The following is a 25,228-nucleotide window of genomic DNA, read 5'->3' on the forward strand; positions in this document are numbered from 1 at the left end:
ATAATGGCAGCTGTGAGCGTGGCCATAAAAACCAGAGGTAAAGGAGTAGTAACCTAAGAACACAAGACTGACCATGTAGTAGACACTTGATAAGATTCTTTCATATCAAGTAACAATTCAACTGTTGGGAGAAATTATACAGAATCCTTGAAGCCCGCTGAACTAGGTCAGATGTGTTTTTTTCAGGGGTGTTTCAGGATTGCTACTTGTGCAGTTGTCTGCCTGGCTCTGGCCCTGCCTGTACTGTGGTTGCCTCATGTTCAGAACCAGAAGATCTCAATTGCATTCTACTCATGCCTTCTTGTCTCTTTCCTTCTCCTCCAATGGGTTTTGAGAAGGAGACGAGGAGAGAGGATGCAAGGAATATGCAACCGAAATCTTCCCCAGGACTCCTGTCTGGCTGGCCTGATCGTCGCTCCCTCTATGGTTTCGCTCATACACCCAGTAGACTGCCCCCTAATAAACAATTACATTTTCATGCATATTAGGCAGCTGAGACACTGAGCAGCCAGGGTAGCCAAGCTCCAATAAAAACACACATTTTGTTTTCCACACTGACTGGACTTTGGGGGGGGGGGGGTGATCCTGCTTCCTTCAACATTCCACAATTCTCCAAACTCAAAATTGCTTTTTTTGTTCTTCATACAGACCCAATTCTATCTTTTCCATACAACTGCCAAGATAAATGTTCATACACACACACACACACACACAAATGGAAAAGCCCTTTCTGTCACAAATGTAGTAAATCTCTCTGGGGACATAGAAATGGCCAACTGAAGGTGTACCATGTACTTATGTGAAAAGCAATTTTACAAAAACAATATTTAGCTTCTCATGGAGGAAATGGAGGTTAAAAAGTGAATCCGTAATGATGAGTGAAACTATGATGCACATGGCCATTTTGGGCTTTGTCTTCTGTCTGTTGATAGATTCCTTCTACTCAACCAGGTCGGAATATCTTATTCATTCCTCAATTCCTGCACATTGGCAAGACTGAGGTAGAGCAAAAGCACACTTTTATTTGACAAACGCACTGTTGTTATTCACAGACGCTAGCTGAAGCCAGAGTGAGTCAGTGTGGCTGCCAGACAGTCCTGCCACAGTCTGAACTTTCACTGAGTTGGGCTTCCCCTCCTTTAATATTTATCTGTGCATATCCAAGACCACAGACTCAAAATGACAGATTGTGGTGCAAAAGTCTTTCCTGCTCTGGGCACAACCACATCCACTGAGGCCCTGCAGTCCCTCTCATAAAACAGCCCTGGCCTGAACATTCAGCTTTTCACTCACTGTCTGCCACTGAGGCCTTGCTCCCTAAATCTGTTTAATCTCCAGGATGAGAGCAAATACATCTCAAACATTCACTACACAAGAGGCAATTTGCTTGCTGCCTAAACAGATGTATTAAAAATAAGACATAAATTGGCATTCCTCAAGTACTATATAGGAGTGTCACTACCCTGGAACCTCATTTCTGACTGTCTAGGCAGTAGGCACAGCTGTAGCATCATCAGCACATAAGGCTTCTCATCCACAAATGCCAGTGAAGTCTAATATTCAGTTACTATTTTCCCAAACAAACAATGCAAAAAAAAAAAAAAAAAACTGAGCAGCAATTCACAATTGAGACATAAGCAACTTTGCTGGCCTGTAATAGACAGACCAATCACCCTGCATACTCAGACTGTCTCAGCATAAACGATGGTTCCTGCCCTCTTCTCCTATCCTCAGTGCTTTTCGCACCTCACCTTCAGATCCTAGCACCCGCTTAACATTGGGCACCAGGACCTAATTTCAGCCAAGACATTTTTAATCAAGGGGCCATACATTCTGAGAGACTTCAGCTGGGCATCTTAGAAGCAGCCTTAACCTTAGAAAAATGGAACATAAGAAACCAAGCAAAAAGTGCAACAAAAACAAAGTCTAGCAAAAATTCTAGTCTAGACCCTCATAACAAAAATTTGGTATTTAAAAAAAAAAAAGTTGCCTTTTGGCAAAACATGCTCTATTGACAGCAGGTGGGAGGAGGATGACAGGCTCATTGTAATGGCATAAATGGAACTGAATCAAACATATGGAAACCACGTTTGACGTGCCATATATTCCAATTCCAGCCAATACAATGAACCTTTCCTCCTATAGCTCCTCCTACCAGCCCCCACTGATTGACAGGGAAATGGATAGGCGAGGAATGGAAAAGACTCAACATGTTATTTTACAGGTAGGCCTAATTGTCAGTATAACGTAATAACTTTACTTTGACAGGTGTTCAGTGTGTGTCCAGGTCAGTAACTGTAACCCTGGCAACCCGTTAGTTACCTCTACATCCTGCAGGCTGAAGTCATTCTGGTCTTTGAAGTTGGCAGCCCCAGCGCTCAGCTCCATCAGCATCTTGGCGATCTCTGGCTTTATTGCTGCAGTCAGCCGGCTGGCCGCCTCCATGACATGTTCCTGCACGTCCTTAAGTTGCATAGCTGCTTTCGAGTAGTGGGAGTTCCTGAACACGCTGCTGAACAGGTCAGTGAGAAAGGCGCTGGCCCTGCAGAACACATTCAGTGCATCCAGGTACTTGGAGATGCCCTGCTGAATGTCGGCGACCGCAGTGGTGTTGGGGGGAGGTGGTTGGCAGCTGCCGGGCATGCCCATCCCGGTGGAGCCACCCATGGGGGAGCAGGTGGAGCCCAGGGGGGCGCTGAGGGTCCGGCTCAGCTCAGGCATCTGGTATTGCTGGACTTTCTGCTTGGACCCGCCGAGCAAAAAGCGCCGCTTGTAGTCCATTTTACTTTCCTGCGCACTACAACAATACATAAGTGTCAGGCTGACTCTGGAAGCTCCGGATTTCAGCCAACCAGAAGCTCTCTCTCTCTTATAGAATACAACAAACCAATAGTCCTGGAATTTATGTAAAAAGACAACTTAAGGGCTCCATCTGCCAGAAGCTCATCTCAAAATGCTTTGTAACTAACAGAGTGATGCAGAGAGCAGGGTAAAGACTTGCTAACTGAGTGTGATGTTTATGTGCAGCCCTGCTGCAGCTCACGGTGGACAGTCCCAGTAAAAATAACAGGCAGAAATGCACCTTTCCAAATCTGTATTTTCTGCCTCAAAGGGAGTCAATGGTTTATGAGAGGACAGATCAAAAAACTGAAAACACTCCACGATTCTCTCATTCCAAGACAAGATTCATGTGCATAACAAGTCCTTCAAAGAAGCAGAAAATGTCTTTGTATAACATGTATATAGTTTGTATATTTAGATGTTTTTACTGATATATCTTTAAAAGCTGTAAGCAAAAAACAAAAGCAAAGAATCTGAAAAGAAATGTGGCACTGGTCAACAGCAAGGAGTCTGACAAAAAGAGACTAAATCGGTTCTCCGGTAGGACAATGGTGCCTTGTCACTTCAATTCCTCTCTGCAATGGCAGCCTATTGGCTGTGTGTATGGAGCAGAGCGAGGGCAGACAACCAGTCCGTCAGAGATTCTCTTCACACTGTCTGTGGCGGTGAGCAGAAGCCAGCTGATAGGACTGCTGTTGGAAACTCCTCGCCGTTTCCTTCTGCTGGCTGAGGTAGTTATTAATCACTGAGGAAACAAAATGTGCTCCCAGATCTCACCGCTTCTCCTCCACAAAACGCAGATTAGAAGAGCGACAAAAGCACAAATGTATCTGTAAGGCCTCTATGTCATTTCCTAAGGGAGGAAAAGGGAGAAACAAAAGAAAGTTAATGATTTCAGAGGAAGGATGAGCTGTTTCAAAGTGCTGTTTTTTCCAATAAAACTTGGCAGTTGAGCCATTTCTTGGGAAGATAAATTGTGAATGCTTAGAAACTGAAGTAAGCATTTAGACTAAGGAATTACACTAGGTTTTGTGACAATATTGTGCAACTACGGACAGTAGCCCAACTCAACAGCAACAATAAAATCAAACAAGAGATAACAGAAGAATATTGATGGTTTAGCATAATCAGGTGTTAATTCTTGCTTCCATTAGACTAATTTCATATTAACCTTCATAAATAAATGGAGCATATCTGAAGAATTAACCCCTCTACAAAAAGGAAATACAGCCACAGACAAATGTCTGCAAGCGGTCATTGTTGGAAAACAGTGACAATGTCTTAACGGAACACATACAGTGGGAGTTAACAATATCCCCTTTCAAAATCTAAGCAGCAAATGTCCATAGAAACCCGTTTCTCCTCTTGGTAGTTTGTCATTATGCAAATAAGCATAATCCTATTTGCATATTTAGGAGAAACAAATGCCAGCATGTATCATTACCTGGCTTGAGAACAATGGTGATAATATGTCACAGTAGTGGAGAGATGTCCATGTCAATACTCAGAAATGTACCCGTTTTCTTTCTAGACGTAGGCCCTAGCTAGCATAAGGCTAGGAAATTCAGACCCACACAAGCAATTTGGCAATCAATACTAAAACATTTGCAATTGGTATCTGGGATGTTGCTGTACTGGTGGTTGATATTAGAATCCCCTGATGAGATCACACCTTAACCAGTTAGAGCTCTAGGGGCGCTATTTCATTTTTGGATAAAAAACGTTCCCGTTTTAAGCGCGATATTTTGTCACGAAAAGATGCTCGACTATGCATATTCTTGACAGTTTTGGAAAGAAAACACTCTGAAGTTTCAGAATCTGCAAAGATTTTGTCTGTAAGTGCCCCAGAACTCATTCTACAGGCGAAACCAAGATGATGCATCACCCAGGAATTAGCAGAATTTCTGAAGCTCTGTTTTCCATTCTCTCCTTATATGGCTGTGATTGCGCAACGAATGAGCCTACACTTTCTGTCGTTCGCCCAAGGTCTTAGCAGCATTGTGACGTATTTGTAGGCATATCATTGGAAGATTGACCATAAGAGACTACATTTTCCAAGTGTCCGCCTGGTGTCCTGCGTCGAATTCGGTGCGCAATTGCCAGCTGCTTCCACTTTACCATTTGATTCAGGGGAGAAAGCATGTGTCCAAGAACGATGTATCAATGAAGAGATATGTGAAAAACACCTTGATGATTGATTCTAAACAACGTTTGCCATGTTTTCAGTCGATATTATGGAGTTAATTTGGAAAAAAGTTTGCGTTTTGAGGACTGAATTTATGGATTTTTTTTGGTAGCCAAATGTGATGTATAAAACGGAGCTATTTCTAATACACAAGGAATCTTTTTGGAAAAACTGAGCATCTGCTATCTAACTGAGAGTATCCTCATTGAAAACATCAGAAGTTCTTCAAAGGTAAATGATTTTATTTGAAGGCTTTTATGTTTTTGTTAATGTTGCGTGCTGGATGCTAACGCTAATGCTAACGCTAAATGCTAACGCGAAATGCTAACTCTAGCTAGCTACTTTTACACAAATTATTGTTTTCCTATGGTTGAGAAGCATATTTTGAAAATCTGAGATGACAGTGTTGTTAACAAAAGGCTAAGCTTGAGAGATGGCATATTTATTTCATTTCATTTGCGATTTTCATAAATAGTTAACGTTGTGTTATGCTAATGAGCTTGCTGATAGATTTACACAATCCTGGATACAGGGGTTTTTTCATAGCTAAACGTGACGCAGAAAACGGAGCGATTTGTCCTAAACAAATAATCTTTCAGGAAAAACTGAACATTTGCTATCTGAGAGTCTCCTCATTGAAAACATCTGAAGTTCTTCAAAGGTAAATGATTTTTTTGAATGCTTTTCTGTTTTTTTGTGTAAATGTTGCCAGCTGAATGCTAATGCTAAATGCTACGTTAGCCATCAATACTGTTACACAAATGCTTGTTTTGCAATGGTTGAGAAGCATATTTTGAAAATCTGAGATGACAGTGTTGTTAACAAAAGGCTAAGCTTGAGAGCTAGCATATTTATTTCATTTCATTTGCGATTTTCATGAATAGTTAACGTTGCGTTATGGTAATGAGCTTGAGTCTGTATTCACGAACCCGGATCCGGGATGGGGAGATCAGAAAGGTTAAATGGCAAAATCAAAGTTAATCATACTGGATAAGCAAGTCCCACTGTGTAGCCCTATCTTTTATTAATTCTGTTGTGGAACGCTCCGAGTTAACACTCAGCCCCATCCTTACAGCTACAATGTTTGGGATGAGGGAGCAACTTGTGGAAAGAAAACAAGCCACAGCTTTTCCTCAGGATAACACCAAGACATCCGTCATTGCGTGCTGCTCAGACAGCCTGTGCATTGTACATGGCCTTTATCAACCACAAACATTCCACCACTGTTTGTATCTACAATGTTCCACTGATCTTCAAACGTTGCTGTCTTTCATAAACAGAGGGGTGTGTAGACAGCACCTGACAGCCTACACCAACAGAACAGACCCTGCCTTGGAGACAGAGGGGACCGGACATGCAGGGAAGCCCATGGACCTACCATGTCATGGGAGGCAGCAGCGGAGAGACAGACATCAAATCAAATGTACTTATAAAGCCCTTTTTACATTAGCAGATGTAAATACAGAAACCCAGCCTAAAACTCCAAACAGCAAGCAATGCAGATGTAGAAGCACAGTGGCAAGGGAAAAACTCTAGAAAGGCAGGAACCAGACTGAGGGGTGGCCAGTCCTCTTTTGGCTGTGCCGGGTGGAGATTATATGAGTATATGGCCATTAAGGCCAGATTATTCTTCAAGCTGTTCAAACTAGAGGTCGACCGATTCTGATTTTTCAACACCAATACCGATTATTGGAGGACCATAAAAGCCAATACTGATTTTTTTTTTTTTTTTTAAATCGGCTGATTTTTAAAATTGTAATAATGACAATTTACCTTGGATTTACCTTGGATTACTGCATTCACGTAACTCCTTGTGGAGTGCAATGAGAGAGAGGCAGGTCGTTATTGCGTTGACTAGTTAAGGTTGCAAGATTGAATCCCCCGAGCTGACAAGGTGAAAATCTGTCGTTCTGCCCCTGAACAAGGCAGTTAACCCACCGTTCCTAGGCCGTCATTGAAAATAAGAATGTGTTCTTAACTGACTTTCCTAGTTAAATAAAGATTAAATAAAAAGGTGTAAAAAATATTATTATAATAATAATAATAATAATAATAATAATAATAATAATAATAATAATAAAATAAAAAACGGCAAATCGGCGCCCAAAAATACCGATTTTTATGAAAACTTGAAATCTGCCCGAATTAAAATCGGCCTTTTCCGATTAATCGGTTGACCTCTAGTTCAAACGTTCATAGTTGACCACCAGGGTCAAGTAATAATCACAGCGGTTATAAAGGGTGTAACAAGTCAGTACCTCAATTTCCAAGTGAGCAAACTGGTTCCAAAAACCATTAAAAAGGCCATTACACCTAATGTCAAGTTTAACAGTTCTCTCTATAACCAAAGGTAAAATGTCACTTCTTTTTTTTCATTAAAACAAAAAAAACATGAGCAGTCTACTTCAAACACGGTGCTTTGAGAGAGGTAGTCTAAATAGTGAAATGAGCAGACTCTCCTGTCTCTAAATCCCATTAATTACAGTGACTGCGGTAACTGCCAGATGCCCAACACTGCCTGCTGCTTAAAATAGGGAAATTAAGGTTACAGGAGTAAACAGGAAACAGGAGCTTGACTAGCCAGGTCCAGCCCAAGGGTCCTAAATCCTAGAAACTGCAGAAAAGGGAAGTTACATCAGAGGTCTTTGAATCCAATAAGGAAACTGTTGTGAAATACAGTAGGACTCCGGTCATAACAAAGGAGGCAGAGCCAGCCAAGTATTGTGATGAATAAACAAAGCCAATATTGCCGCTGATATTCTCATTTTGACTTATCAAGCCATGAAGTGTAGGCTGTCAGGTTTGTTGTACTGACTCCAAAGTGAGTTTGTGGGTCTTGGTGTCCTGCTGACTGGATCAGACGCCCAGCCAGGCGTCACACCATTAAACTGTTCAGTTTGTGTCCATGTGAAAACACTGCTGCCATGTCTGCCTAAGGCCTGGCTAAGATGAGCAGGCCAGGCACGGCACCAATATTGATGTGACACGTCCCACTATCCTTTCTCTATTGGCAGCCAAGCTTCTTGTTCCAATGCGTAAAGTATTAGAGCTTACACCCAAACAAACATGTAATAGGAGGGTCCCCAGTCTGTGCTGCTGGCTCAGCGCCCAGTTTAACATCCTTCCTTCGGCAGTGTGCACTCAGGGCTAATGTTAGCTCTGCCTCCACCACTCACTGTATCTCAGCTGCTGCTACTTGGACAAGGAGCTTAGGTTTCCGGGAGCAAGCTCTCTGTCGCCAGATACAAAATGAGCTCCGAAGTATGATTTACCTGTGCTATATCTTCGAGGAATTTGTCAGCACTGAAATGTAAAAGAATGACACAGGCAGCATATACCAAATGTGTATCCATGACTCTTTTCAAAAATCAACTACTAAAAGGTAGCCTCATGGTGGTGGACGGGGCAGCGGTTCCTCAAGCTGACAGCTCCTTCTGCCACTGAGGCACCAGGGCACTGACAGCAGGGTACAACCACAGCTTCCCTTCACTAGACAGCACCGTACCGCTTTTAGGACTCAAAGTTTCAGCTCAAAAATGTCCTCTACATCTGTTGCCAATGAAGAAAAGGAATGCTTTGTGGATTCAAACAAGAACACTTCAAAAACAAGTAGAGACCATTTCAATCCCATCATACCCTTTTATATAGTCTGTTCCCCATTTCATTGATACTATAAATGTTTGTTGAAGTAGACTATCTAAAGGTAATGGGTATCGACCTAAATATGCAACTAATACGACAAGGAAAGCTTTTCAACAATTAAAATGAGCAGGAAAACTATGAAAAAATAAGATATTACTAGTATTTTGTAGATAAACATTCTTACACAGTCACATTGTAGATGGATGGCATATGGGGTAGCCTAGCCCCAGACTCCGAGGCAGCAGACAGGCCAAGGGTCAAGACAATTGCTGCAAGCAACTGTGTGACAGAAGCAGAGCCAGGCTCTGCCTGCCCAGAGTACACAAGGAGGGCATTGTGGCAAGCACCGGCCTCCTCCATACCACCACACAGAGAGAAAAGAAAAAACACCCTCAGCCAGCTGCAGCAGGATTCTCATAGAGAAAGGGCACAATATGGTCTATAATTTGAATGTTTATCTTCAAAATACGTAGTATGCAGGAGAGTCTCATTCTGAAATTAGGTTGGCTAACTGGCTGTACACTAGTAGGCCAAGATATTATAACATGTGATATAAGAAGCTTATGTCCGTAAAAATAGCAGGCTGGCTGCTGAAACAAAGGAGGGGATATGCTCGGAGACCAAAAAGGTCTGAGGCTCCTAACTATGTAAGCTTACATTACGTCGCCAACAGTGCACTTGTTTATATAGCTCGAAGGACAAAATGTTGGCCCTGGTGTTCAATCGTTTCCTAGACAAGCCATAAGGAGATGCTCATTTTCAAATTGTTAACTAAAATGTCCTACTGTAACTTTCCTTATAGGTTTCACAATTTTGACAAACTGGTCTAGGTGTTGAGTAATTATTTGAAGGCAAAATGCAAACCTATATCGTACAAGCGGTAACTTCAAACCAACAACCACTTACAGGATGTATGAAGAAACCAAAATGACTTTAAAAAGGATTCCTACAGTTCCCTACGACTGAATTATAAAAATAAACAAAAATCAGAATAGAGGAATGCTCAGATAATCTCTTCTCAATGGTAGTCATGAGTAAAGCACAAACTGTGTTGGGCATAGATAGAAGCACAACGCCCAGCCCTGCCCTGGAGACTACAGTGACCTGACTCGAGCAGCTTCCAATTCAAAGCCTTCTCCTATCTACAGGTCCGTTTCAGCAACAGGCTAATAGCGAACGCGGCTCACATTTCACAGACCTCTCCAGGCACAGCATTGGAAGAGGGAGCGCTGCTGGCTAGCCTAGCGGATGTAGTTTTAGAGTTTAGAAGACGGAAATGGCTCACTTAAGAGTAAGGTCAAAGGTTTCATGATTTGCCAACCACCATTTTATTTTTAGCCAGGACAAAAGTAAGACTTTTCTATTCAACTCCAGGAGTGGACAGGATATTGGGTTCCTAACGAAACAGAGCCCATTTAGTGACTTTCACAACAGATTTCCCATTGAACAAATCTGATATATCATTCCTCTCACTACACAAAATGAGAAACCTACTGCCCCTTGGTAAATAAACAGTACACTATGTAGCCAATACTACCCTTCTCACAACTGTTACCTAGCAGACTCAGTACCATGATTTACAGATGACAAACATCTACCATTTAATTTGTACATGATGTGCATACTAACAGTGAGTAACTTCATTGACAACACTTCCATTCATCACACTGGGGATGAAGCAAAACAAATAAACGAACATGAGTGAAACTGTAGTCGGTCTCAGATCGATTGTCGGGGACCAAGTTACCCTCCCCTTTCATCTAAACCTCCCGTATTGACCATCCTGCTTTTAGGGAGAGAGTGTAATTTTGTACATGTATGAAACTGCGAGTTTGACTAACTCTAGTCTAATTGCTTAAGGTGTCCAGGGTCCTTCCCAGGATCATTTGTATGTAGAAGGAGGACTGATAAGCTCAGTTATTTTCCTTTTAAAAAGGAGTGAATGAAAATAAAAATTATGCCTACACCATCAAATTGACATTTCCACCTCCAGAAATGAGCCCAATAATATATTGGTTAAAAATAAATACATTAACATGTTGGCCACGCATATAGCCTATGCATGCTATTAGCAATAAACAGCATCACCTGTAGGCCAACTGATGCAGCATAGTAGCTTAGCTATAAATACATAGAGATGGATAAGCCCCATGCTTCAGCCCATTTACCCCAATGCACACTTATTATTCATAATTAAATTATGATTAATTACTATTCCATCCACTAGATTTTATTGGTTACTATTACAAAGTGTGTAATTTAAGAGCGCTGTGCCAAACGAGCTCGGCCACACCGACAGCGTCATTGCATTTTGGTACACGAGAAATGCATTAATTTCCAATGGAATGCTGCATTTGTTTTGCAGAGGCAGTGCGTTCTGTGTGGTGCATACGTTGGATTTATCAAAACACATGCGTCAAACTGTATGCATAGACTGCTTGACAGAAATGGTAGCAGAAGGTAAATGTTGAACATTTGTTGCACACATATCCAGATGCTGCTACGGCATACTATTTTGCGCAGTGACGCTAATCAGTCTGATTAAGGTATAAACCATGCTTAAAACTCCAGTTGTAACTGCATTTCTAAATTGATGCTGCAAGCAATTTTTAAGAGTAAAGAAATAAACACAGTAACATTTAGGGATGTGCCCCAAAATATATTTAATAAATTCAGTTTAAAACATACACTGCCTTCGGATTAAGACCCTTCGACTTTTTCCACTAAGTTACAGCCTCATTCTAAAATTTTTATTTTTTTTTCTTTTTTTTTCTTTCACCAGGTAGGCTAGTCGAGAACAAGTTCTCATTTGCAACTGTGACCTGGCCAAGGTAAGGCATAGCAGTGTGAACAGACAACACAGAGTTACACATGGAGTAAACAATTAACAAGTCAATAACACAGTAGAAAAAAGGGGAGTCTATATATACATTGTGTGCAAAAGGCATGAGAAGGTAGGCAAATAATTACAATTATGCAGATTAACACTGGAGTGATAAATGATCAGATGGTTATGTACAGGTAGAGATATTGGTGTGCAAAAGAGCAGAAAAATAAATAAAAACAGTATGGGGATGAGGTAGGTGAAAATGGGTGGGCTATTTACCAATAGACTATGTACAGCTGCAGCGATCGGTTAGCTGCTCAGATAGCAGATGTTTGAAGTTGGTGAGGGAGATAAGTCTCCAACTTCAGCGATTTTTGCAATTCGTTCCAGTCACAGGCAGCAGAGAACTGGAACGAAAGGCGGCCAAATGAGGTGTTGGCTTTAGGGATGATCAGTGAGATACACCTGCTGGAGCGCGTGCTACGGATGGGTGTTGCCATCGTAACCAGTGAACTGAGATAAGGCGGAGCTTTACCTAGCATGGACTTGTAGATGACCTGGAGCCAGTGGGTCTGGCGACGAATATGTAGCGAGGGCCAGCCGACTAGAGCATACAAGTCGCAGTGGTGGGTGGTATAAGGTGCTTTAGTGACAAAACGGATGGCACTGTGATAAACTGCATCCAGTTTGCTGAGTAGAGTGTTGGAAGCAATTTTGTAGATGACGTCGCCAAAGTCGAGGATCGGTAGGATAGTCAGTTTTACTAGGGTAAGTTTGGCGGTGTGAGTGAAGGAGGCTTTGTTGCGGAATAGAAAGCTAACTCTTGATTTGATTTTCGATTGGAGATGTTTGATATGGGTCTGGAAGGAGAGTTTAGAGTCTAGCCAGACACCTAGGTACTTATAGATGTCCACATATTCAAGGTCGGAACCATCCAGGGTGGTGATGCTGGTCAGGCGTGCGGGTGCAGGCAGCGAACGGTTGAAAAGCATGCATTTGGTTTTACTAGCGTTTAAGAGCAGTTGGAGGCCACGGAAGGAGTGCTGTATGGCATTGAAGCTCGTTTGGAGGTTAGATAGCACAGTGTCCAAGGACAGGCCGGAAGTATATAGAATGGTGTCGTCTGCGTAGAGGTGGATCAGGGAATCGCCCGCAGCATGAGAAACATTATTGATATATACAGAGAAAAGAGTCGGCCCGAGAATTGAACCCTGTGGCACCCCCATAGAGACTGCCAGAGGACCGGACAGCATGCCCTCCGATTTGACACACTGAACTCTGTCTGCAAAGTAATTGGTGAACCAGGCAAGGCAGTCATCCGAAAAACCGAGGCTACTGAGTCTGCCGATAAGAATACGGTGATTGACAGAGTCGAAAGCCTTGGCAAGGTCTATGAAGACGGCTGCACAGTACTGTCTTATCGATGGCGGTTATGATATCGTTTAGTACCTTGAGCGTGGCTGAGGTACACCCGTGACCGGCTCGGAAACCAGATTGCACAGCGGAGAAGGTACGGTGGGATTCAAGATGGTCAGTGACCTGTTTGTTGACTTGGCTTTCGAAGACCTTAGATAGGCAGGGCAGGATGGATATAGGTCTGTAACAGTTTGGGTCCAGGGTGTCGCCCCCTTTGAAGAGGGGGATGACTGCGGCAGCTTTCCAATCCTTGGGGATCTCAGACGATATGAAAGAGAGGTTGAACAGGCTGGTAATAGGGGTTGCGACAATGGCGGCGGATAGTTTCAGAAATAGAGGGTCCAGATTGTCAAGCCCAGCTGATTTGTACGGGTCCAGGTTTTGCAGCTCTTTCAGGACATCTGCTATCTGGATTTGGGTAAAGGAGAACCTGGAGAGGCTTGGGCGAGTAGCTGCGGGGGGGGGGGGGGGGGGGAGCTGTTGGCCGAGGTTGGAGTAGCCAGGCGGAAGGCATGGCCAGCCGTTGAGAAATGCTTGTTGAAGTTTTCGATAATCATGGATTTATCGGTGGTGACCGTGTTACCTAGCCTCAGTGCAGTGGGCAGCTATGGAGGAGGTGCTCTTGTTCTCCATGGACTTCAGTGTCCCAGAACTTTTTGGAGTTGGAGCTACAGGATGCAAACTTCTGCCTGAAGAAGTTGGCTTTAGCTTTCCTGACTGACTGTGTGTATTGGTTCCTGACTTCCCTGAACAGTTGCATATCGCGGGGACTATTCGATGTTAGTGCAGTCCGCCACAGGATGTTTTTGTGCTGGTCAAGGGCAGTCAGGTCTGGAGTGAACCAGGGGCTATATCTGTTCTTAGTTCTGCATTTTTTGAATGGAGCATGCTTATCTAAAATGGTGAGGAAGTTACTTTTAAAGAAAGACCAGGCATCCTCAACTGACGGGATGAGGTCAATGTCCTTCCAGGATACCCGGGCCAGGTCGATTAGAAAGGCCTGCTCACAGAAGTGTTTTAGGGAGCGTTTGACAGTGATGAGGGGTGGTCGTTTGACTGCGGCTCCGTAGCGGATACAGGCAATGAGGCAGTGATCGCTGAGATCCTGGTTGTAGACAGCGGAGGTGTATTTGGAGGGCCAGTTGGTCAGGATGACGTCAATGAGGGTGCCCTTGTTTACAGAGTTAGGGTTGTACCTGGTGGGTTGATTAAACCGCCCATGAATCTACAGACAATACCCCATAATGACAAAGCAAAAATATATAAAAACATTTTTTTGCTAATTTAAACTGAAAAGTACTTTGTTAAAGGCAGCAATTACAGCCTCGAGTCCTCTTGGCTATGACGGAACAAGCTTTGCACACCTGTATTTGTAGAGTTTCTCCCATTTTCCTCCGCAGGTCCTCTCAAGCTCTAGTAGGTTGAATGTTTGATCGGGTTTAAGTCCAGGCTCTGGCTAGGCCACTCAAGGACATTCAGGGACTTGTCCTGAAGCCACTCCCGTGTTGTCTTGGCCGTGTGCTTATGGTGGTTGTCCTGTTGGAAGGTGAACTTACACCCCAGTCGCCGGTCCTGAGCGATCTGGTTCACGTATTAATCAAGGATCTCTGCACTTTGTTTCTTTTATCTTTGCCTTGATCCTGACCAGTCTCCCAGCCACTACCACTCAAAATCATCCCCACAACATGATGCTGCCACCACCATGCTTCACCAGAGAATCTTGTTTCTCTTGGTCGGACAGTCCTTTAGGTGCCTCTAGGCAAACTCCAAGCGGGCTGTCATGTGCTTTTTACTGAGGAGTGGCTTCATCTGGCCACTCTACCATAAAGTCCTGATTGGTGGAGTGGTGGAGTGCTGCAGAGATGGTTGTCTTTCTGGAAGGGTTTTGGTACCCTTCCCCAGATCTGTGCCTCGACACAATCCTGTCTCGGAGCTCTATGGACAATTCCTTCAACCGCATGGCTTGGTTTTTGCTCTGACATGTACTGTCAACTGTGGGACCTTATATACACAGGTAGGTGTGCCTTTCCAAATCATGTCCAATCAATTGAATTTACCACAGGTGGACTCCAAGTTGTAGAAACGTCAAGGATGATAAATGGAAACAGGACACACCTGAGCTCAATTTCAAGTCCCCTAGGAAAGGGTCTGAATACTCACAGTACGAATCAAATTGACACACCTACTCATTCAAGGGTTTCTTTATTGTAGAATAGTGTGTTTGAGCAAATCAGTTATGTTGTAACAAGGTAGGGGTGGTTCACAGAAGACAGCCCTATTTGGTAAAAGACCAAGTCCATATTATGGCAAGAACACCTCAAATAAGCAAAGAGAAACAGTTCATCGTTACTTTAAAGACATGAAGGTCAGTCAATTCTGAAAATTTCAATAACTTTGAATGTTTCTTCAAGTGCACTCGCAAAAACGATCAAGCGCTATGATGAAACTACCTCTCATGAGGACCGCCACAGGAAAGGAAAACCCAGAGTTTCCTCTGCTGCAGAGGATACATTCATTAGAGGTACCAGCCTCAGATGATCTCTGCATGTGTGGTTCGCACCGAGAAACATGGTGGTGTGATGGTGCCTTGCTGGTGACACTGTCTGATTTATTTCGAATTCAAGGCACACTTAACCAGTATGGCTACCACAGCATTCTGCAGCGAAACGCCATCCCATCTGGTTTGCACTTACTGGGACTATCATTTGTTTTCCAACAGGACGATGACCCAACACACCTCCAGGCTGTGTAAGGGCTATTTGACCAAGGAGGAGAGTGTGATAATGCTACAATAGATGGCCTGGCCAATTGAGATGGTTTGGAATGAGTTGGACCGCAGAGTGAAGGAAAAGCAGCCAACAAGTGCTACGCATATGTGGGAACTTCAAGACTGTTGGAAAAGCATTCCAGGTGAAGCTGGTTGAGAGAATGCCAAGAGGGTGCAAAGCTGTGTCAGGGCAAAGGGTGGCTACTTTGAAGAATCTCAAATATATTTTGATTTGTTTAACACTTTTTTGGTTACATGATTCCATGTGTTATTTCATAGTTTTGATGTCTTCTATTATTCTACAATGTAGAAAATATTAAAAATAAAGTAAAACTCTGGAATGAGTACGAGTATAAACTTGACTGGTATATAAAATAATGTATCTGTACTTTGTTTTTAATAAATTCGCAAAACATTTCTAAAAACCTGTTTTCACTGTCATTATGGGGTATTGTGTGTAGATTGCTGAGCAAATTGTTTAATTTAACCCATTTTCGAATACGGCTGTAACGTAACAATGTGGAAACAGTGAAGGGGTCTGAATACTTTCAGAAGGCACTGTATAACCATTCACAAGACAGCTGCACTGCTGCCAACGGTTTGGGTCTAACAGTGCTTCCATTTCAGATGGTTTAGCATCGCACCTGTACTACCATTACTGTGGCTCAATTCCACCTCCGCAAAGATTGCATTTCCTAATCAAAGTATAGCCATACAAGACTTCGCTGCTATTGCTTGCCTTGCTCTGCTATTTTTCCCAACTGGTAACGACCACAAAAAAAGAAAGTATTACTTCACTCCTTGTACTTTGGACTCCCATTCTCGACTCCCATTTCTAAGTATCAAGAGTCACTTCCACTAGGAATTGACTCCTAAGACACTATTTTTGGAACGTAGGAGACTGATTAGTTGCCGTACCTTCGAGAACAAACACTCCCATCTGTCATAGTGAGCTTGCGAGGGACGGAGAGGGGCACAGTATAGGCAAGTCGGCCAACAGGCAGACATTCAGAACCGAGCACTAGGCCCATCTATAGGCAGTCAAAGCTGTCTCTCACAACGGAATGCTACATCTCGCAATTTATTGGTTGCAATGTCTTGCAACTTCAGTAATGCAGGGCCTATCAATTAATAGGCTAGGATATTCTACAAACAGACCGAAGACTGAACACACTTGCATCATCAGCAAAGAGATGGGGTGTAATCATTAGTCCAAACAGTTGCAACAGTTTGCAACTAAAATAAGTTTTAATTGGACAAGTCCAAGCAAGTCCCTTCCCATTTTGTTCCATTTGCTTCCATATAAGAAACATAATGAATACACCCCAGGCGAGCCAGCGCAAGGGAGAGAGGGGGCAGGCAGAAAACAGTGGTACACATACTTTGTGATGTACATAATGTAGATGATCCCTTCTCTCGTCAAACATCTCATTCCAAAATCATGGGCATTAATATGGAGTTGTTCCCCCATTTGCTGCTATAACAGCCTCCACTCTTCTGGGAAGGTTTTCCACTATACATAACATTTCCGCAGGGACTTGATTCCATTCAGCCACAAAAGCATTAGTGAGGTTGGGCACTGATGTTGGGCGATTAGGCCGGGCTCGCAGTGGATGTTCCAGTTCCACCCAAATGTATTTCGATGGGAGTTGAGGTCAGGGCTCTGTGCAGGCCAGTCAAGTTAATCAACACCGATCAACAAACCATTTCTGTATGGACCTCGCTTTGTGCATTGTCATGATTCAGGAAAAGGGCCTTCCCCAAACTGTTGCCACAAAGTTGGAAGTGCAGAATCGTCTAGTGTCACTGTATGCTGTAGCGTTAAGATTCCCCTTCACTGGAACTGTTATTTATCCTCCAAACCTTAGTTGGCTCTATGCAGTCAGGCAGGTAGCGTTCTCCTGGCATCCGCCAAACCCAGATTCATCCGTCAGACTGCCAGATTGTGAAACATGATCCATCACTCCAAAGAACGCGTTTCCACTGCTCCAGAATCCATGGCAGTGAGCTTTACACCACTCCAGCCAACGCTTGGCATTGCGCATGTTGATCTTAGGCTTGTGTGCGGGCGATCGGCCATGGAAACCCATTTCATGAAGCTCCTGATGAACAATTATTGTGCCGAAGTTGCTTCCAGAGGCAGTTTGGAACGTGTTCGTGAGCGTTGCAACCAAGGACAGGCGAGGTTTACACGCTTCAGAACTGTGAGCTTGTGTGGCCAAACACTTAGCAGCTGCTGCTCCTAGAAGTTTCCACTTCACAATAACCCCACTCACAGTTGACCGGGGCAGCTTAAGCAGGGCAGAAATCTGCCAAACTGACTTGTTAGAAAGGTGGCATCCTATGACAGGAACAAGTTGAAAGTCACTGAGCTCTTCAGTAAGGCCATTCTACTGTCAGTGTTTGTCTATGGAGATAGGTGTATAAAATTGAGCTCATAGCATGGCTGTCAGCAACGGGTGTGGCTGAAATAGCCGAATCCACTATTTTGAAGGGGTGTCCACATACTTTTCACAAATTCACTAAAGTTTGCCTCTTCCTCTGGTCCTCAAATTTCCCCAGGCCTTTATAGTTAGTCTATAAACACAGAATATATAGTTTGATAACTGCACTGCAATTTAAATTAATAATAGCAAATGGGATCCCACTCTAACTATGGCCAAAACTGCTTTCAAAAGAGATTTCCCGCAATTGCATTAAGAACTGTCGTGCAATGACTTTGTCAGATTACATGTTCCCCTCCCTATGGCTCTCGCAACTTAAATGCACCTCGAGAAGACTATTTCTAGAACACACAACAAGCAGACTAGGTAAAAAAATATATATAATAATAAACAACAATAATGAGGGAAAAAAATGAAAAAAATAAAATAAGTCAACTGTTCTAATAACATTACATGGTAAAAACAGTAGCAATGGAAAGTTACATCCTGCGTTTGAATTACTTTGAATTACTTTGCCAGCAGCTACAGTAGGCTACACAGCGCTGTTGGAGTTGAGCGCCGTGGTGGTGAGCATTTGACTATTTAATAACACTTCATCTGAAAATCGGGAGTGTCAGCAACAATCATACATATCAGTTCAGTGCACACAGTGTAACAGAAAAAATAAATACAGTAGAATACATTTGGGAATTTATTTCATAGAACAACAATGCTTCGGGATGTATTAGGCCGTCATCTACAAAAAAAATGACCTCTCCAGAATCCATATGAAGGAAATCAGTGAGATTTCTCCTCTGGAAGCCCCTTATGACAGTCCATTACCCTCAGTTCACCATCCCCCATACTAGAGACTGACTGCGGAAGAGTCTGGATTTATGGGGTGTCCTTCAGCTTTGATGTATTACGATGCTATATTTATGTGTTATGTAACCATCTTAAGTATCTGTAACTACTAAAAAAGGTCATTGGGGAATAATGAATTTTGCTTGATATGAACCTACAGGAAATTGCTTGTGCATTCTGAAAGATTCCCTGCTGCTAGCTAGGCTAACTTATCAAAACATCTTCAATTAATGATCAATTCCCCCAAGAATACTATATTTTTAAGACCAAGAAACCTATCAGGTCAAGACTAGCTGTGTGTCTGACAAATGGAAATGCCTCCTGAGACACAAATGCTGTACCTTCTATTTGGCCTAGATTTGAGCAGTCCATGGGTAAGTCAAAGGGGAAAATAACCTTGTAGCATCTTGTACTAAGAATTCCCTGACTGCGAATGACAGCTCTAGCCTTTGATTTTCAATAGCTGGAATGTTGCCCAGACACACATGAAGTAGGATTTATGGTTCAAAGGTAGAAGTATAAGCTGTTTAGGAATAGGCCTAATTCATATGTATTGGTGTCAGGGAACTTAATATCCTAGGAAGTAGAGGTCGACTGATTAATCGGAATGGCCGATTAATTAGGGCCGATTTCAAGTTTTCATAACATATCGGAAATCGGTATTTTTGGGCGCCGATTTTAATTATATATTTTTTTTAAATGACCCCTTTATTTAATCTTTATTTAACTAGGCAAGTCAGTTAAGAACACATTCTTATTTTCAATGACGGCCTAGGAACTGTGGGTTAACTGCCTTGTTCAGGGGCAAAACTACAGATTTTCACCTTGTCAGCTCGGGGGAGCTGATCTTGCAGTTAACTAGTCCAACGCAATAACGACCTGCCTCTTGTTGCACTCCACAAGGAGACTGCCTGTTACGCGAATGCAGTAAGCCAAGGTAAGTTGCTAGCTAGCATTAAACTTATCTTATAAAAAACAATCACTAGTTAACTACACATGGTTGATGATATTACTAGATATTATCTAGTGTGTTATCTAGTGTGTATAATCTGACTGAGCATACAAGCATACAAGTATCTAAGTATCTGACTGAGCGGTGGTAGGCAGAAGCAGGCGCGTAAACATTCATTCAAACAGCACTTTCGTGCGTTTTGCCAGCAGCTCTTCGTTGTGCGTCAAGCATTGCGCTGTTTATGACTTCAAACCTATCAACTCCCGAGATGAGGCTGGTGTGACCGAAGTGAAATGGCTGGCTAGTTAGCGCGCGTTAATAGCGTTTCAGACTTCACTCGCTCTGAGCCTTGGGGGTAGTTGTTTCCCTTGCTCTGCATGGGTAACACTTCCATGTGGTGGCTGTTGTCGTTGTGTTGCTGGTTCAAGCCCAGGGAGGAGCGAGGAGAGGGATGGAAGCTATACTGTTACACTGGCAATACTAAAGTGCCTATAAGAACATCCAATAGTCAAAGGTTAATGAAATACAAATGGTATAGAGGGAAATAGTCCTAAATAACTACAACCTAAAACTTCTTACCTGGGAATATTGAAGACTCATGTTAAAAGGAACCACTAGCTTTCATATGTTATCATGTTCTGAGCAAGGAACTGAAACGTTCGCTTTCTTACATAGCACATATTGCACTTTTACGTTCTTCTCCAACACTGTTTTTGCATTATTTAAACCAAATTGAACATGTTTTATTATCTACTTGAGGCTAAATTGATTTTATTGATGTATTATATTAACTTAAAATAAGTGTTAATTCAGTATTGTTGTAATTGTCATTATTACAAATAAAAATTATTTTTTATTTTTATAAAATCGGCCGATTAAATCGGTATCGGCTTTTTTGGTCATCCAATAAATCGGTATCGGCATGGAAAAATCATAAATCGGTCGACCTCTACTAGGAAGGGATGTTGTTGACACTTACTCTGCCTATGTATAACCTCCACCAAAAGACAAGGAGTCCTAGGGCTTCTATTTGAGACATTTAAGTTGTTATTGGCACTACCACTGTCAGAGCCTAGGCAATGTGGCTGTGGCATGCATAAGGCCTATTCATCAGTGATTTTTCTGCCAATAACAAACAGAAAAGCCACAAATGTACAGTACCATGTTTATGCCATGCCTAACATTTATTCTCCACAAATATGACACACAGATTATCTATGGAAATTCTCCTGACACACAAAAATAATATTGCTGTTTAATTTGATGTAGTCTACTTAGCCTACTGTATGTGAATAGATCAAGAAGTAATTGTTTGGTCTCAAGAGAGAAATCTCATTCAGTCTTAGCACTGATTAGAGGGCACAGAGGTTTAAATATATATTATTGAGAAATACAGGATGAGGCAAGTGAGGATAACCTCCACTTGTATGGCTTCATTTCTGACCCAGTAGCCCCAGCCTTCACATGTCTGAAAGACATTGATAGTTGAAGGATTATGTCAGACCCTCAACCGAGCTGATTGGAGGGACGGGATGGAACTAATCATCTATCAAGCCATTTCAGATCTGTGAACACCCAAGTGGAAGGGAATACGGTTTGAAATGGGACCTGGTTACTGTCTAAGGGTAGTTTTGAAGAGGTTCAAACCTGGGTAGCATTAGGCTTGCCTTCCTGCTACACCTGTTTTTTTATGACATTCTTGAGAGTGCTGCTTCCCTCAGGATCTAGGAATTCATCTGAGACTAGCCCTCGGGGGCCACCAGTCAAAAAACTCCAGTGAAAGTTGCAAAACAAAAGTCCTGCCATTTTTGCTAAAAGCTGCCATCAAACTACAAAACCCTCGTAGTCCTACATTCCAAAGCCAGAATTAGGTGAAAACAAAACCATGGAACACTAGAATCAATCCTGTTCATCTGTGATTTGTTACACCCCCTCCCCCCAACCACCATCAGATGCCATTGTGACATTCTAAACTCTGATGAGAGTCAGAGAACAGCTTATTCTAAGCATTGCAGCATGAGCAACACTAGAATGCTTTGTTAATGGAAATATCACTCTGGTTCGTCCAGTTAGTTGAAAGAATAGACAAAGCCATGAGACAAAAATAGATATCTTGTAACTATTGGGCTCATGGGCTGACTCTCACACACGTAACAGGAAACAAAATGAAAAAGGATCTGCTGATCAATACATTAGTTACACTGACAAAAACTAACAACTGGTCCATGGTCAGAGACAGGGCTAATCAGGCGTTGGATCAGGTCAGGGAGAGAGTGAACAGAGGCAGGAATCTGCAGAGCAATGCATTTATTTCCATAGCAACAGAGCTGTGACATAAATCAACAGTGATATGCAACAAATGATGCAACAAATCAAAGAGCTGTTCAGTATTGTTGGAAAGATGCAGTCTGACAAAGCCCTCTCTCTACAGGCAAACAAATCCAGGTGAATATTAGGCCAATTGTCCTACCAGTAGTGTTTCCGCCAAACTGACTTGATGCAGATAAAAATCAGTGCATGATGACAGTGTATTCGGAAAGTATTCAGACCTTGACATTTTGTTATGTTACAGCCTTATTCTAAAATAGATTAAATTAAATAAATCCTCAGCAATCTACACACAATACCCCAAAATGACAAAGCAAAAACAGGTTTCAATATGTTTGCAAATGTATATAAAAAAAGAATTATTTTTAAGAAATACCTAATTTACATAAGTACTCAGACCCTTTCCTATGAGACTCAAAATTAGGCTCCGGTGCATCCTGTTTCCATTGATCATCCTAGAGATGTTTCTACAACTTGGAGTCCACCTGTGGTAAATTCAATTGATTGGACATGATTTGGAAAGGCACACCCACCTGTCTATATAAAAAAAAAAGAGGTCCCACAGTAGACAGTGCATGTCAGAGCAAAAACCAAGTCAAGGTCCAAGGAATTGTCCATAGAGCTCCAAGACAGGATTGTGTCGAGGCACAGATCTGGGTAAGGGTACCAAAACATTTATGCAGCATTGAAGGTCCCCAAGAACACAGTGGCCTCCATAATTCTTAAATGGATGAAGTTTGGAACCACCAAAAGACTCATCCTAGAGCTGGCCGCCCGGCCAAACTGAGCAATCGGGGGAGAAGGGCCTTGGTCAGGGAGGTGACCAAGAACCCGATGGTCACTCTGACAGAGCTCTAGAGTTTCTCTGTGGAGATGGCGAACCTTCCAGAAGGACAACCATCTCTGCAGCACTCCACCAATCAGGCCATTATGGTAGTGGCCAGACGGAAACAACTTCTCAGAAAAAAAAGTAAATGACAGCCCGCAAGGAGTTTGCCAAAGGGCACCTAAAGGACTCAGACAATGAGAAACAAGATGATCTGGTCTGATGAAACCAAGATTTAACTCTTTGGCCTGAATGCCAAGCATCACATCTGGAGGAAACCTGGCACCATCCCGACAGTGAAGCATGGTAGTGGCAGCATCATGATGTTTTTCAGTGGCAAGGATTGGGAGACTAATCAGGATCAAGGCAAAGATGAACAGAGCAAAGTACTGAGAGAACCTTGATGAAAAGTGCTCATGATCTCAGACTGGGACGAAGGTTCACCTTCCAACATGACAACAACCCTAAGCACACAGCCAAGACAATGCAGGGGTGGCTTTGGGACAAGTCTCTGAATGTCCTTGAGTGGCCCAGCAAGAGCCCAGACATGATCAAACATCTCTGGAGAGACCTGAAAATAGCTGTGCAGCAACACTCCCCATCCAACCTAGCAGAGCCTGAGAGGATCTGCAAAGAGGAATGAGAGAAACTCTTCAAATACAGGTGTGTCAACCTTACGGCATCATGTCACCATGTTGAACAATTTTACAGAATTTTCCTGTTTCCTTCATAGCAGTTTGTAATTATTAAAAAACATATACAGTATGACTTTACTTGCATGAAAACTGGATGGTAACGTGGTTTAAGTCAAGTCAATCTCCATAGAGGATGGTTTCTCCAATCTGCATGTAGTAAAACAAACTACTGCAAAGTATAATATCTCCTCAAGCTATGGATGACAGGCAATAATGCAATGTCTGAAAATGTGACAAGCTCAAAGCAAACAGAAACCCAACGATAAAGAGGGGGCAGTGACAAATCTGTGTGTTGGAAATGTTGGTTTACTACAGAGGAGAGATGAGATGACCAACAACTGGTCTATACTCAAAAACTCAGTGACACATTTAGGCTACTAACAGTATTTGGCCTATTTTAATATATATATATATATATATATATATATATATATATATATATATATATATATATATATATATATATATATATATATATATATATATATATATATATATATATATATATATATATATATATATATATATATATATATATATATATATATATATATATATACACACACACACCTCCCTCAAAACAAGAGACCGCAGCATTGACAACCTGATTCCACAATGATAAAATAGCCCAAAAATGAGAGATGTTTATATTGGTAAAAACTTCCGCATTCTTCAGATCACTTGTGGAGCAACAAGATTTTAGGCAGAAGGTCATACTTTCCCCCCCTCTCTCCAAACTGCAGCAACCCAAACAGGAAATACATTCCACATAACCAAAGGAGGCAGACATGGCAATAGAAGCTGCCTTTAGCTCAACAATACCAAAGACCTCTGGGTTGTAGTAGCACATATAATGGGATTATTCAAATCCTTTAATAAGGTTGTCAGTTGAGTTGGACAGTACTGATTGAAATGTGTCTTACGTGTATAACATTCAGCCACACCGAGGTGGGGAAATAAGTGAGAATGCTATTCATGGACTACAGCTCAGTGTTCATCACCAAGATAGGGACCCTGGGATTGTACCCCTCCCTCTGCAACTGGATCCTGGACTTCCTGACTTGCCAGCCCCAGGTGGTGAGGTTATGCAACAACGAAGGCTGGCTCAATTATCAGATAATCGTGTAACTGACAATAACCATGAACAAAAGCAATTCATTATAATAGTCTTAGTACATTCATTTTTAGGAGAAGGGGGAATTCAACTTTATATTCAAACAGATAAAGTTAACCCAATAGCAGTTAAGTTTTACATGAACTGGGTAAAATTGGTAATCATTTCAGGAGCAGAGCGGCACACATTTAACTAGGCAAGTCAGTTAAGAACACATTCTTATTTTCAATGACGGCCTAGAAACGGTGGGTTAACTGCCTTGTTCAGGGGCAGAACGACAGATTTTTTTACCTTGTCAGCTCGGGATTCAATCTTGCAACCTTACGGTTAACTAGTCCAGCGCTTTAA

The 25,228-nt window shown here is 42.3% G+C and overlaps 1 protein-coding gene across 4 annotated transcripts in view; it reads right to left on the reverse strand.

Moving 5' to 3' along the window:
* The window catches only part of LOC110506723 (granule associated Rac and RHOG effector protein 1), a 45,073-nt gene that overhangs the window by 16,210 nt on the left and 3,635 nt on the right, over positions 1–25,228 (reverse strand). For 2 of the 4 annotated variants that reach the window (XM_021586543.3, XM_021586544.3), the window contains exon 2: positions 2,323–3,694. The exons of the other annotated variants lie outside the window; for them this stretch is intronic. In XM_021586543.3, the coding sequence (XP_021442218.2) occupies positions 2,323–2,811 (489 nt within the window). In that variant the 5' untranslated portion in view covers positions 2,812–3,694. The remainder of the gene's footprint in view (positions 1–2,322; positions 3,695–25,228) is intronic. 4 annotated transcript variants of the gene reach the window in all.

Source organism: Oncorhynchus mykiss, chromosome 26 (genome assembly GCF_057628025.1).
Source record: "Oncorhynchus mykiss isolate SJ-2025 chromosome 26, ASM5762802v1, whole genome shotgun sequence".
Classification (NCBI taxonomy): domain Eukaryota; kingdom Metazoa; phylum Chordata; class Actinopteri; order Salmoniformes; family Salmonidae; genus Oncorhynchus; species Oncorhynchus mykiss.